Source organism: Drosophila busckii, chromosome 3L (assembly GCF_011750605.1).
Source record: "Drosophila busckii strain San Diego stock center, stock number 13000-0081.31 chromosome 3L, ASM1175060v1, whole genome shotgun sequence".
NCBI classification, from domain to species: domain Eukaryota; kingdom Metazoa; phylum Arthropoda; class Insecta; order Diptera; family Drosophilidae; genus Drosophila; species Drosophila busckii.
In genome coordinates, this window is record NC_046606.1 from 7,956,815 (window position 1) to 7,971,803 (window position 14,989).

General features: G+C 38.4%; 4 protein-coding genes across 4 annotated transcripts; all 4 read right to left on the minus strand.

Annotated features, from left to right (window-relative positions):
* Window positions 1–163: 163 nt before the first annotated feature.
* On the minus strand, window positions 164–1,317 carry LOC108598934 (putative phosphatidate phosphatase). The gene has a single exon (XM_017985699.2). The coding sequence runs from the start codon at window positions 1,240–1,242 to the stop codon at window positions 271–273; it is 972 nt and encodes a 323-aa protein (XP_017841188.1). The 5' UTR covers window positions 1,243–1,317; the 3' UTR covers window positions 164–270.
* A 2,663-nt stretch (window positions 1,318–3,980) lies between these two features.
* LOC108599648 (putative phosphatidate phosphatase) lies at window positions 3,981–7,515 on the minus strand. The gene is made up of 2 exons (XM_017986623.2): window positions 7,334–7,515; window positions 3,981–5,662 (listed from the first exon to the last, which is right to left on the minus strand). Exon 2 carries the CDS (start codon window positions 5,270–5,272, stop codon window positions 4,238–4,240), a length of 1,035 nt encoding a protein of 344 aa, XP_017842112.1. The 5' UTR covers window positions 5,273–5,662; window positions 7,334–7,515; the 3' UTR covers window positions 3,981–4,237.
* A 464-nt stretch (window positions 7,516–7,979) lies between these two features.
* On the minus strand, window positions 7,980–9,412 carry LOC108599651 (putative phosphatidate phosphatase). The gene has a single exon (XM_017986626.1). The coding sequence runs from the start codon at window positions 9,080–9,082 to the stop codon at window positions 8,162–8,164; it is 921 nt and encodes a 306-aa protein (XP_017842115.1). The 5' UTR covers window positions 9,083–9,412; the 3' UTR covers window positions 7,980–8,161.
* Window positions 9,413–10,998: 1,586 nt separating this feature from the next.
* LOC108599650 (putative phosphatidate phosphatase) lies at window positions 10,999–12,566 on the minus strand. The gene has a single exon (XM_017986625.1). The coding sequence runs from the start codon at window positions 12,182–12,184 to the stop codon at window positions 11,168–11,170; it is 1,017 nt and encodes a 338-aa protein (XP_017842114.1). The 5' UTR covers window positions 12,185–12,566; the 3' UTR covers window positions 10,999–11,167.
* Between the last annotated feature and the right edge of the window lie 2,423 nt (window positions 12,567–14,989).

Here is a 14,989-nt window from a genome sequence, read left to right on the forward strand (position 1 = left end):
TGATTCAGCCCAGATGGGCGCGCCGGCTAGTCTTACAACTAGCGTTATTATAAATTTTTATATAAAAAAGTGTCTTGATTTGCATTGAAATTCTCTGATCTTAATATGTAATTTATGCTTGAAAATATTTCAAAAAAGTATATAAATCTTTTTCATAAAGATTTATATAATTTAATTTAAAACTTGAACTGATTTAGCTTATGAATAACTAGCGTAATGTTGAGTTTGCAGCTTAAAGTGTCTTAAAGCTAGAGCGCGTGTAATTTCAAACTAATTAGTGCTGTGGCAAGTAACTACACACAAATCATGTGGCAGCTGCTCCTTTTCCGTGCTGCTAGCTGTATCAGCAGACTCCACATTGGCATCGGCATCAGCAGCAGCAGCAGCAGCTGCAGTTGACTTGCTGGTTGCATATCGCTGGTCGCTCGTTAGATGGCGACGCTGGTTTTCTGCCATGCTGACAACCACAAGCGCAACAAGGGCGCCCAGCAGCGAGCCGGCCACAACATCCGACCAATGGTGTTTGTAGTCCATGACACGGCTGAGCCCAACGAATGTGGCGTAGCCAATGCAAAGCAGTTGCCCCACTGGACGCAGCAAGCTCGACGGCTGTGGCAACTTGCTGCGTTGCAAGTAAAAAGCCAAGAACACAAGCCCATAGAATGCCATGCTCGAGTGTCCACTGGGAAAGGAAACGTACAGATTTTTTATCATCTCAGGCGTAGCGCCAGATAATTCAGGCTGGCAGCTATAGCTGGTGTAATAGACGCCGCCCAAGCGATGCGCTTCATCCGTACAGAGGCCGCCATCCTGCAGCTTAGGACGGCAAACATCAAAGAAATGCGGACGCAGTCTGCCTATGGTCTTCTTGCCCATGTCCTTGATCATATTGGAGGCAACATGACCGAACAGATACCAGCGCATGATGTTGAAAATAGGCCAGAACAGCTGCGAACGGCGAGAGCCACTAGACCAGCAGCGCCGCAGCTCCAGCAGCAGCACAGCCACAAAAGGAAAATACGAAGTAGTCCAATGCAGTATGGACGGCGTTATGGTATCCTCATGATAAGGATACATCAGCGACTCATCGTCACAGTGGAATCCACGCTGCGTGCCCTTGCCCCACCATTTCTTTAAATACGCATTCGCCACCAGCAGCACAATTAGCAATAAAATATCCACTACAAAACGCCCCTGAGTGCGTCCGAGCACCGACCAGTCGAGTTTGCGATCGAAACTCATGTTCAACTCGGTTCAACGCTTCACGTGTCACTGATCCGAACGCCTCAAGTCGCCAAAGCTCGAAGCCAAGCACTGCCCGTCAGATTTGAGTTTCTTTTGTAAGCGTGCGGCGCTATAACTATATAGCAGCTGTTTAATCAGACAACCAGAGCACTTTAAATTATAGCACTGCGAACTCCAAATACACTACGTCTGAGCGTGATCGTTACACTCGATTGACTTTTCACCTCAACAGTCTCACTAAAATTGTTATGTGTTTGTTAATTGCTGTTGCTCTTATAGCTGTGAGTAGTGTGGGTGAGATTTTTTACCTAGCAACATTGTTTTTTTACCCAGCGTACTTCCCCAAGCATCTTACCTGGGTGGGAATTTTTTAAACCTAATCAGGTAGATCTGATCTTTCAACCTAAAGTAAACAATAAATAATCTTTTACAATGTTTATTATTCAAAACAAACATTTATGTCGCTATATTAAGGTGTTCCTTATTTTCTATTATGGTTTTTTGTAAAAAACGCCGCTTATTTTGTTTAACTTGCTTTGAAAACTATTTTCACCACATGAGGTGAAAATATGCACAGAAGTTAAAAGATATATGTGTCTATAAATAGAGGGTAGACTCTTTCTATATAAATTTAACTTTTTTTGAATCTATTTTTATAAATCTTACTATATATACCAAGGTATATTTTACCGGCAGTGATCAAAATATACACAGAAGATGAATTCATTAACAATCTAAGTACTTAGTACTCTATTTCAAGTACTAAAATAAGTAAATTATATAGAATTATTATAACTAATTATAGTACCGACGTGAAATTCCAGAAGTAAACAAATACAGAGCTCAAGTTTTTCTATATAAATTCGTAGTATAAATAAACCTATTCATACAAGAGTATACCAGGCTTTGACTTCTTCACTCTATATGACGCTATATAAATAAATTATTAAATTAAAACATTAATTCTTGTCTTTCTTAACCAGTTGATAGCAGGTTAAACATGATTTTTATGATTTCAACACATTTAATTTATGCGCACAATTATTAATTAATGTATTTAAAAGCACTTTTATTTTTAGCGATAACCAGCTTTTATTTTATTGAACCCTACATGGGGGTTTGTCGTCGACACACTTGTTCTTATTACTTGCCCAGTGGACTCTGTTGCTGATAAGCAGCCGCATCATCATCATTTGCTGCTGTTGCACGTGCTGAGGTTGCCAAGTACAAATATTTTGTTTTAGTCTGTTGTCTGGCCTTGAAATTATTTGCAGTACACGCCAGTTTTTGTTTACTGTAATTATATAATTATATATTTTCATTGTGTACGAGCTGAGCTTTGATTGCAAGCTTTGCGCGCTCTTAAGTTCGCTCTTAAATATTTTTATTTATCTTTATGAATCATAAAGATGATATTCATGTTGCTACCTCAAAGTTCTCACGATCATTCAGCAAAGGTTCCCCAAAATAAAATTAATAACAAATTTAAAAATTTCAATACGTTGCCGCCAGTATGACGCAGCATTAAAAGAAGTCCCAAAAAAAAGAGCAAAAGGTAAATAAAAATGTTAGTTGCTATACAAACGTAACGTGCTTTGTTTTTTGAGTCACCTACACAGCTGATCGGTTTTGTTTTTAATATTGTCAATGCATGTGGCAGCGAAAAATGTTTTATAAACAATTGCCAGCAAGTAAATAAAGATAAACAGAGACAATCGAATGGGGTTACATATTTGGAATAAGGTTAAATATTTAACTTTCAATGAAATCAATAGCCACATAAATGGTTTTTTAGCTATTTTGAATTTTTTATTGCAAGCAATTTAATATATGATATAAATTTTGTATTGTTTTTATCATTATAGCTAATTTTAGTATAGCTGCTACTATTATTAGTATTATTATTAATACTATTAACATATAAAACCATATTATTTTATTGTTGAGCTGTAAATCGATAGAGCAGCACTTTAATCAATGCAATAATAATGAGCAAATGATTATAGGCTGCTGCTTGGCCTTGCGATTAGATCGACTGAACAGTAGTGAGAGCCAATGAACTGAGAGAAGTGTAATCAAGGTGAAGCCAGTAAGAAGCGCAAGCCCTACAAAGCGTTGGGGGTGTTTTTTTTTTCTTGTCTTAAACAAATTGAGCGTATTTAAATTTTGTTACTCTTTTGTATTAGACAATACAAGAATTCTCTTACTGCTGACGCTCTCTGTGGCCTAAAATATGGAACTAAAATTAATTTATGCTTTATCTTAACTAACTGAGGCAGGCGCTTGGGTACACAATTGATATTTAGAGCTTATAAATAAATATTGGGCAATATAAATATCAATTTCTTTAGAAAAATCTTTAATAATAATTTATTTTGCTCACAACTAATTATGATACGATTTATCATTAGCAAGAAATTTTTATAATAATATATAAAACAAACATTATATATTTTATTATAAATATTACTTATCAAGTATGATTAAAACTCGCTACAGTATTGACTTGAAAAGCTTGCTAGGAGATTGTCTAGAATTAGTCATAGGCATAGCCACTTATTAATATTCAAGTCGGGAGCTTTCTACAAGATTATATTGATAATAGATTATTTATATGTATAATCAAGCATAAAAAACTAAAAAAGAAATATATGTCATATAAGAGAATATAAATTTAATATTTATTACATAAATAGCAGTTAAAGCTTAAAGTTAAAGAATACAATGAATTGCAAACAAATACAAAATGAATATTTTACAAATGCAAGCGAGAATGATTGGACAGTTAACTAGCAACTACTGTTAAAACTAATACTGGGAGTCTTACGACTACGTCTATGTTATCTATAAATAATAGATACAATTAATAACAAACTCGTTATCATGCAGCACACTGGGTATATATTTAGTACTTGAAGAGCGTGTTAATTGCTTTGGAATGTTTGGATTGCATTGGTGGGTGTGGTTGTGGTTGGGCTTCGTTATGGCCAAGCTATACCTTGGTACAATACTGATCGTCGTTGTAGCTGCTGTTGACACTATAAGGCGGCGGCGTGCTGGCGCCCACTTCCTCCTGAAGAGTAGCTGAGGTGTTCTCCCGCCGCAGTCCGACGCCAAGCAGCACATCGTGACTGAATAGCTTTGCTATATAGCGAGCGGTAATGAGCGCGCCACAGATGCCCAAGAGTGAGCCCACTAATACATCAGACCAGTGATGCCAGTTGTCCATAACGCGACTCAGAGCTGTATACCAGGCCAGCATGATGAGCACAAACTGCACAAAGTGTCGCCAAATCTTGCAGCTGCGCCAGTTGAGCTTCACCTGCAGATAGAGCGCAACATAGAGCAAAGCATAGAAAGCAATGCTGGAGTGGCCGCTGGGAAAGCTCAAACGCGCCTGCCGCACATCCGCTACGGTGTAGCCCTCGCCGGCGCATTCATAGTCCTCCACATAGCGATGCTGATTGGCCAGATCGCTGCAGAGGCTGCCATCGCTTAGCTGTGGCTGGCACACAGCCATGAAATGAGGACGCAGACGTCCAATTGTGTATTTGCCCACCTCGGTGGCATCGAATGTGAGCAGCATGCCAAAGCCAAAGTAGCTCAACTGGCGTCCAAGCTCTGAGAACCAGCCGGCGAGCTGCCAGTTGAGCAACTGCACCGTCGAAGTCAGCTCGCGATCACGCAGGGCGCGTGTGTACTCCACCAGTCCAAAGATGAGCAGCGGCAACACTCCAGCCATAAGTCCCAGCATCAGCGGTGTTATTGTATTCTCCCTATATGGATAACGTATGCTCTCATCATTGCAAAAGAAGCCACGTCGCGCCGGCTCCACTGCAAACTCAAAGATTGCTATGGGTATCAACAGCAGCACTATGATGAGCAGCTCCAGAATCATTTGCCGCAGCATGCGACGCTGTCCAGCAGTTGTTGCTGTTGTTGTTGTGTTGTTGCTGCTGCTGTTGGCGTTGCGCTCCGTTGCCACTGCGGGGGCGTCGTCGCGCTCTTCATTAGTCGCGTCGCGCATTTTGTCTGTGTGTCTGTGTACAGACGCGTTGTGCCCAATGCGTTTTTAATTAGTTAATATTCCAAATTTAATGCCAAGCTATAATTGTTGGGCGCTTTTATAATTTTCGTATATACCCGCTTCGATCGTAGTGGGTTCGTTGTCAGTGACTGACTGATCTGGCCTCGGCTGTGTAACGTTCTTTTAAATTAACGCTCATTTCATGCGCGCACAGTGGCGCTCTTACTGCTTAACTCGTTCGCTCATGCGCCCTCTTAAAAAGTTCTCCTTGGCGCTCTCTCTCTTCGCTCTCTTTATAGCGTGTCTTTGAGTTTTACTACTCGGCTAGTTGTTGACTACTTTTGCGCATTCTGCATGTGGCTAGATTAGACTACGTTCAATTTATTTGCACTGCAAGAAAAATAATATAAAAATAGTAAAAGTAGTTTAAAAATATATTAGGTTGTCTAGTTAAATTATTTGCTATTAACTTTGGTTTTGGTTTTTTATGCGCTATATGTGTTCTTAACTAAAAGAATAATCTAAAAAATATATACAGCACCATAACTAAAATTAAATTAATTTTAACACAAACCAAAAATTTCCAGCACTTTGTAATTGCGGACAATTTCTTTGTAATAATAATAATAAAATTAATTTTAATCAGTTTTGAAATGTTATTTCAATAAAAAGAATAATTTAAAAAAAATATATGCAGTTAGGTGCTTAAGTTAAATTAGATTTACACTTATGAAACACTATACATAATTTAATATATACTCTATGATATTGATTTTTATATTGTCATAACAACTGTGAAATTTTTGCATATAGAATTTATTATAATTTTGCATTGTGATTCTTCTAAAAGTTTCAAATATTAATCCCAATTCTTTTGTTATATTATTAATAGCAGCTACAGATTTTGCGCAGTGTAACGAAAGTAAAGGTAGAGACCAGCGTCGCATTCAAGATCATTTTGATAAGATTAATCAACGCATGCTCTAGATAACAATTCAACGCAATTGAAGGTGCGCTGCGAGTTAAATTTTCGCCAATTCACGACAGACGCACTTAATTGAAGATAAACTTTGCTTTATGGCCGATGAATAAGACAGTAGCTTGCAACGTTTTTTTCGCAAGGTATTTTAAAAGATAAAAATAAACTCAAGTGGAGCTGCGTGCAGTAGAAAGAAGCGTGATAAGCGGACATAATTTCTTAGGTCAATAGGCGCGCTTGAGTGTGAGTCACGTTATTTACTCAGATGGGGAGCGTGAGTGGGCAACTATTATACTAGAGCAGTGAGGCATAAAATAGACGCACGCACAAGATTTGCATTATCAACTTGCAACAACAAAAGCAACAACAGCTTGCAATGCTAATCTGCAAAACTGCAAGAATGGCCGCCATTGTGGGCTTTGATCTTTCGTCTGATCTTTGGCGCTCTTAGCCGGCGCTCCAACCCAACGAAGAGAGCAAGTTGCAGAGGGTGGAAGTTGCAGCTGCGACATATGCACAAAGTTGAACAGTCAATTGTATTAAAAAAAATCATAAAAACTGCGCTGCGTACTCCAAATGAATATTCCAAGCCCCCGCCCACTCTCCCTCGCGCCCAGTCATATTTGCTTGCATATTCGTAGAGCAACGTCAAATGGCTCGACCTTTAATTGAATGAATAAGCGACATTTGATTGAATTAAGGCTCTCTTGTCTCTGTGTGTGTGTGTGTGTGTGTGTGTACAGTTTACATATGTATACATCTCTTTTTAACAAGTCTACATGTTGACTTTTTTATTATGCATGTGAATGTAGAACTGGCGCTTATATTTGGACGCTGTTTGACTTTGCTCGTTGTGCGGGGTTAAGCGCGTTGGCATTTTAAAATGCACTTTGAACTTTTGCAACTGCCATTTCCCCTTATATAAAAACAAATTGATGAAAGCGCAACGTTCCAATAAAATATACAAAATAAAATTGCAATTAAAACTACACTTTAATCATTTTTGTACAGCAAACGAAAAATATAGTTTTTCAACAGTTTTCTAATTAGGCTGCCCGCCTGCCCATATATATAAAACTCACTTTTATGACAATTTTATCGCTTCAGTTTTATAGCTTTGCAATCATTACGATTTAAAATGACACGCACTTATTTGTCTGGGCTGTTAAAATTGTAAGCACACAATGAGTTTTAGTTTTTCAAGTTTTTTAATCGTTTTGTGCCACTGTGCTCCGTTGCGCGTACCGCGTACAGTCGTCAAAGCGCCGCCTGCGAAGTGCGACTGACATAATAACAACTCTGTAAACAAATTGAAAGTAAGCACTTGTTGCTCGAGTGACACTGGACAACAAAGTACGGGCAGCAATAAACAATAATTTCTTTTGTATGGCAATTTAAAATGAAATACGATTTCAAATCAATTATATATATAATAGCTGTATTAATTATTTTAAAATACTTACAAATAATTAAAAAGTATTGTGGAATTTTTAAAGATTATTCAAAAATTAAAAAAACTATATTATTTTTATTTATGTACATATTAAAATATTTGCATTTATTTGTGTGTATATAAACAAGAATTATTGTAATAATCAAAAAAATCTTAACAAATAATCTTCAGCACTTAAAACAATTATTTTCATATAATCTCATATATTGTTGCATTATTTTTTAAATAATATTAAATAATTATTTTTATTTATTTATATAACAAAATTATGTTGCTTAGTGTACTTTTGTATTAAGTGTGGACTGTGGTCAGCAAACTTGCATTGGCTGTGTGGATTCTAAGCTTGAGCATTTGTTTTGTTTGGTTTGAAACTCGACTAAGCAAGTCAACTGATCGCAGTGTGGAACTTAAGTGTGTGTGTGTTTGACTAATTTAAGCTTAAATGGCAAATTCTTCACTAATAACTGTAGGTGGGTCGATCGTAGTAGCCCGCATAGCCGTAGATTTGTTCATTGCGAGGCCACTGACGTCGCTTCACGCGCACTACCTTGAACAAATGGCCCACAAAAATGGCCATAAAGCTGGCCAGCAAAGCGCCCAAGGCCATGCCGGCGGCAACATCCGATATGTGATTTTGATAGGTGGACAAACGCTCCAGCGACACAAGCAAAGCCAAAGCGCCACAGGCTAACTGTAAAGTGGCGCGGAAAACGCGCAGCCAGCGCGCAAAGAGACGCGCCTGGGCGTAGTAGATGAGAAAGCACATGGCGTAGCTAGTGCTGGCCACATAGCCGCTGGGAAATGAGTGACGCACCAGCGAGAGCAGCTCCAACGAAGCGCCATAGTCCGAGCAGCTGTACTGCTCAATATATTGAGAAGCATTCAGCGCACTCAAAGTGGAGCAGTACTCCTTGCCCTCCAGGCTCTGCCAGCTGGGCTTGCATACCTCCATGAAATACGGACGCAGTCGACCCGTGCTGCTCTTTGTGATGCGTATGACCAGCAGCGTTAGCGCCAGTCCAAAGAGATAAACGCCAATGATCTTGTAGCACTCGCTGATGAAGCTCGGAATGCGTGCGCCGACAAAAACAAAGCGCTGCTTCAGCTCTGCCTCAGCTGGAACGCAGGCAGCGCGCAGCAGTTCGACGAGCAGCAGCAGCGCAGCGGGCAGCGCCACTACCGCAACAGTTAGATGCACTTTGGTCAGCCAGGGCTGGCGATACGGATAGCGCAATGTGGTGTCGCTGCAGTGGAAGCCGCGCTGAAAGGTTTGCAGCTGCTGCGGCAGCACCACAAGCGCAGCCCCATAGACGCCCAACAGCAACAGGAAGTCAATAATAAGACGCGAGAGCAGACGCGTGTTCGGATTGCCGCACATTTTGAGACTGCAGAATCTTATTCGTTAGAAGATTTGCTGCTCGTGCTCCAAGGCTGATTTACATGCGTCTATTGGTGTTACAACTTGGCCAGAAACTCGTTTCAAGCTCAAACAATGCTGAAGCTTGCAGCTGCGGCATTCCCAAGCTGCTCCAAAGCTTGCTTAAGTGTATGCAAATTACGTATTAATTTATTCCTAATTTCCTAACTGGTTCCAATTTGACTTGTGCTTAAATCTTCAAGGGAACCTTTGACCAGCTATAGAACCGAACTTGCCAATTGGGCGCGCTGTCGAGCACAGATAACTCAACTGCTAGACAATAGCGCAGCTATAACTGTTAATATTTGCGGCATTATCTATTAATATGCACCATTGATTGAGCATCGATGTTGTAAAGCCCTTGGAATGCAATAAAAATATGAAATAAGCTTGAAAAAGTTAACTATTATATTATTTTACAGTTTGATTTGCTAGCTAAGCTCATAAATTGAAAAAAATGCGTTGGGAACTTTAATTATTAGTAGAATGTTAATATAGTTAACGAAAAGTTGTTGCTCCCCACTCGATAACAGACTAACTACGCCCATGCTATGCAAGCTTACTTATGTCTCACTAAGCGTAGTAAACGTAGTAACGGTAAAAAGCAATTGCTTATCATTAATTGATTTATATTTCTAGTACACATTTCTTAACTTTTACTATATAGTCAACTTTTTTTCAAAGTCGTAGCCGCTTTAAAAAATTCTATATAATTATGGAAAGTGTAAATATCAACTAATTATTTTCTTAAAAAATATTGCAAACATCGCAGGGTTTATTTTCTTTGGAAAATATTCTTAGAATTTTTCGTATATTATGATTTTGCAAAACTAAATCGACCTACCCTAATAACCCAACTATATATATGGTATATAATATACCCTATGAACTCTAGCTGACAAATATACCTGAATTTCTAGTTTCCACAACGATATTGTCTGCATAATTAAAAAACATTTATTTGTCAAAGAAAAAAGTGTATTAATAGTTTCATGGAGTGGGTTGAATCATATATTATTAATCAGGTTGGCGTGCCCATCTGAAATAGAACATGGTTCAATAGCTTTTATGCCATTAAATTCAAGTTTATTTCGGAATTTGAAACTAACTATAAAACTACTTTTAAATGAAGCATTTATATGCATCAAAGCAATCAATCTATATATATCCTGGTAAATTCAACCGGATTTGATGAATAACTTCGGAAGCATTTAATTTTGAATATTCTATACACTATAGAGGGGGGTTAACCCACAGCTTTTGTCTATATCATACTATATGTTTGTATATTTGCACGTTCTGCGCTCGAGTGCACTTTCCGAATTTTTTAGCTATAACATCAACAAATTTTAACAAATTAATCAAATCAAATGTGCAAAATGAGCAGCAAATTTTCATAAATAAATAATGTGATTGACAACAATACGAATATGATAATTCAAGTAATGATGCAATTACTATTTAAAGATATTTTTTAGCATTCATGTCTGCAAGCGAAGTTCACAACTCATCTTTGTTAATTATGGGAAATTTTTGAGTCTCTTTCCCATGTTTATATTTTTGATTACATGCATGTAATGCTGAAATTCAAGCGAAAGCTTTAAGTGCAAGTTGTTAACGGTAATCGATATGCTAAGCTGCAATGAAAAGCGGAAGTTTATAATAAACTGTAAAACTTGAGTTTATGTTTTCAAAGAAAAATCAATACGTACAGTTTGTTTGGTTCCACTTTGCTGAGTAGCAACATTCACTTTACTCATCTTTTGTATATTAAAAAACACGCACACAGACAGGCAGACTGACTAAGAGATCTTGATAAGCTTCACATCGATTGAACACTTTCTACTTTGCAGCTGCTTGAGCCGATGGGGGCGCAAAATCTTCAAGAAATTCGCAAGCAAAAATATTTCATGTACACACAGCACTTAATTAACTTTCTATGGATGGAAAGAGCGCAATAAATTCATGACTTACAAGTAGTTATTATAGATTTATTAAGCTAAAATACAGAAATCAAACAAAAACAGAGATTGGAACGGTCACGACTCAAGGCACATAGCCGTAGTTGTGATAGGTCTGGGCGTATTGCGCCTGCGCCGCCGGATGCGCAGCCAGATAAGGTAGCGTGCCGAAAGTGTAAGCGGGCAGAGCAGGTGCAACCATTGCCGCTGCAGTCGACTGCGACTGCGACTGCGACTTGGTGGAGCTTTTGGGTGAAACTTGCGCCTTCTTCAGCGTATTGGCTGAGTAGCCAGCGCGTTGCCAGCGCTTGAAGGCAAACAGATCGGCCACATAGATGCTGGTGAGCCAGGCAAAGAGCACGCCAAGCAAAACACCAGCGAGAACGTCACTCCAATGATGCCAGTAGTCAGTGATGCGTGTAAGCGACACATACCAGCCAAACATAACGAAGAGGAACTGCAGCAAATGCTTCAGCAGCTTGGAGATGCGTGTGCTTAACGCTGCTTGCAAATAAATTGCCAGATAAAGCATCGCATAGATTATGAGGCTGGCATGTCCACTGGGAAACGATAAATTCATTTGAGCGTAATCATGATCCGTAACATTGGCATTGCTGCAGCTATAGCTATCGATATAGCGTCCGATATTTTGCGCATCCTGGCAGCTGGAGCCATCGGGCAGCATGGGCTGGCAAACAGCAAAGAAATGCGGACGCAAACGCCCCAAGCACAACTTGCTCAGCACTGTGGTAAACGTGAGCATAGCCAAGCCGAATAGATAGTAGCCCGCCTGCTTGTAGAGCTGCCCCAGGCGATGGACAATGCGGCAGCCATCGCGCTGCTTGTCACGCGCATTCGCTGGCAGCTGCTTGAAAAGCTCCACCACAATAATCACCGACGTAGGCACCAGCAAGGCAATGCCTATCAGCAGCGCTTCGCCAATGGTGTTTGGCCTCAGCGGATAGCTCAGTGACTCATCGCCGCAGAAGAACCCACGCTTGAAGGGCTTCACCAGCTTGGACAGCAGCAAACTTGCCGCGGTGAGTGCAAGCCAAAGCAGCAGATCGCAGATGCCGCGAGCCAATTTTGTGTATTTGGACATTACTGCGCCGATAAACCGAGCCTTAGGTCTCCACCGTATGCCAAACCGCGCTTAACTAACCGAGGCAAGCGCCAAGCTTGAGCTTGTGTGTATCTTGTTGCTGTCGTCACTGACCGCGCGCTCTCCCACTCTCCCACTCTCAGCAGCAGCAGCACACCTTACGCTCTTACGCACACGCGCGCACTCTCTCTCTCTCTCTCGCTCAGCTGTGCCAGCACTTTGCGGTCTGTCAGTCACATATGTGCGACTGCGAATTCCTCACTACTCTTCCCCTCTCTGTGCTCTGCACTATTCCAAATACAACAGCTCGACTTTGGTTGCTTGGTAACCCCAAAGCTGCTCGTCAAGCAGCTATAAACATTTTATTGTTTATTTATTTACCTGCTGGTAGCTAAAAATAGAGAACTTGGCTTAAGTCACGCAATTTGTAATGCAATGTAATGCAATTCGTAAGGGCGTAGCTGCAAAGCTCTGAAATTTAATAAAACATAGAGAAATATAATAAAAATTAATATTATAATAAAACAAAAAAAATTAAAATAAAATTAATAATAATAAAATATAAATTAATATTATACTAAACTATTGTTATTTATTTTATTAAGAAGACTCTTTACTGTGTCTTAATTAAAATTTATTTAAATACGATTTACATCGAAAATATAAATATTTCTTAAGCTCATATTTATTTTATGTAAAATCGAGATAAATAGTATATGCAAATTATTATAAACACTTGAGTCTAATTATTTATTTTATATTAAAGTAGTAGAGTATACATATATCATAGTAATTTTCATTTAAATCGCTACTATATATACAAGCTAAAGACGAGTAAAATTATTCTATTGACTATAATAATTATAATATTATACTTTGAATGTTTATATTATCCAACAAAATAGCATAAAGTTTGCAGTTTTAAAATTCATTTATTTGATTCAATTGGAATTACTATTTTTATATCTAATTAATATAACTAATAGAAATATAAACTATTCAAATAGAGTATTGAATATGCAGTTTAAAGATTTATAAATACCATAAAATAGTTGTTTATGCTTACTTGTTTATAATTGATTTACTACACGAATAACTACAAAATATGTTTGAAGAAAACGGCATAAACTTTATAAATGGCTTAGAGCTGCTCGATAATTGCTGTAGTCGCAGCTAATTGGCTTGAACTGCATGTAAATTTTGTGCGCAGTGGCTTTTGGTTTTTTCTTGTGCAAAATTAATGGCAAGTCCGACTAAAATTTAAGCCAATGCTCATGCTCAGTTCCTGCTAATGGGGAGTACACGAAACTGGTTTCACTTAATGCTCAGAGAGGTGTGTGTAGAGTGAAATTATTTGGATGTGCACAAAAGTGAGCCAAAGGCGAGAATATCTACCTGCTGCCCCATGAAAACTTGTTTACAGTTAGTTACATATGTATGCTACCCAGTTTAAATGGTGTGCAGGGTGGGGGGGATTTTTGACTCATCTTTGCGCATTCTCAACAGTCTTTCGCCTTTCGCTTGCAGCTTCACTTTTGCTGCCACTGCCTCTGATGTGGAGCATTGTGTGGCGCACCAAAACCGCCTGACCACTGAAGCATTACGGCATTACCATGGGTGTGCACGCTAGAGGGGGTAGCCTGGCTAATTGCTGCTTTTTAGAGACTGATTTCATGAGCTTGTGGTTTTATTTTGGGGAATTTTCTCAATGCAGCAGTCAGCGTTGGGTCTTGGCTTATGACTCATGCAAAAGTTTCGCTGCAAAGCCATGAATCCGCACCTGTCTTAGCAGCTGACGCTGTGACGTCACAGAAATTCTTTTGAGCTGTAACGCTCGTGTGGGAATGTCGCTTGATATGCGAGAGCTTTAAGCTTAGCTTGCAATACAAAGAGCGAGCTTGAAAATTCATTTGCTCTCTTAACATTGCTCTTTAACTTTGCTAAGCGTTTTATTAGCTTATAATATTTTATTGTTTATTTTGGCATTTATTTCTAATAATTACTTGCAATATAAACTGCTAATCCAGTCACAAATCGCACATTTAACATTTAACGCACAATTAACGCTTAACTTTTAATGAGTGAATTTTCTTTTAATTAATAAAGCTCTATAAACAGCCCACAGATTACAATTGTTTTTATTTTTATGATGTCATAGCATCATTTTATTTATTATTTATTTTATTGCATGACTTTAATGACTAATTGTTCGATATAGATTAAGAGTTCCAGTATTGGGCAATAGCCTAGTTTATCGATTCCAAGTGCATTGCACGTGCATTAAATTAAAACCAATTTATTTTCATTTTATTTAAATTGTTTGCTGGTCTGCAAAGTGTTTTCGCGTGAGTTAGTGGGTTTTGTTTTTGGTATCTAAGCCAGCCCAAGCCCAAAGGGGAAATCAAGTTAAGTGGCAGCGTCGTCGTTTTAATCGACATTTTACACATGCAAAACGTCAAGCTAAATAAATTATATGAAAATGGTTTTTATGCCGTATGACACTTTGAAATGTTTATTAGAAATAAGTGCATATGAATTAACTTGTTTTCGCAGCAATAAAGTTAATAACTAGAGGGTAGTAAAAATTCTGATTTTATTAAGCAGGAATTGCAATAAAATAACGCTATAATTTTTAATTAATTGCAAGAATATTACAGAAATCTTTACACGTTTTAGTTTAAAACCAAATCGTGAAGATTAAAGAGATTTTTATTGTGTGGAAAATTAACTAATAAAAATAAGTTCATGCCTTAAAAAGGAAAATTAGGATTTTGGGTAGACTTAAGATTGAAATTAAATTCAGTA

What these genes read in the sequence shown, in the direction of transcription:
- LOC108598934 (XM_017985699.2), bottom strand. Translation starts at nt 1,242, where the DNA reads ATGAGTTTCGATCGCAAACTCGACTGGTCGGTGCTCGGACGCACTCAG.
- LOC108599648 (XM_017986623.2), bottom strand. Translation starts at nt 5,272, where the DNA reads ATGCGCGACGCGACTAATGAAGAGCGCGACGACGCCCCCGCAGTGGCA.
- LOC108599651 (XM_017986626.1), bottom strand. Translation starts at nt 9,082, where the DNA reads ATGTGCGGCAATCCGAACACGCGTCTGCTCTCGCGTCTTATTATTGAC.
- LOC108599650 (XM_017986625.1), bottom strand. Translation starts at nt 12,184, where the DNA reads ATGTCCAAATACACAAAATTGGCTCGCGGCATCTGCGATCTGCTGCTT.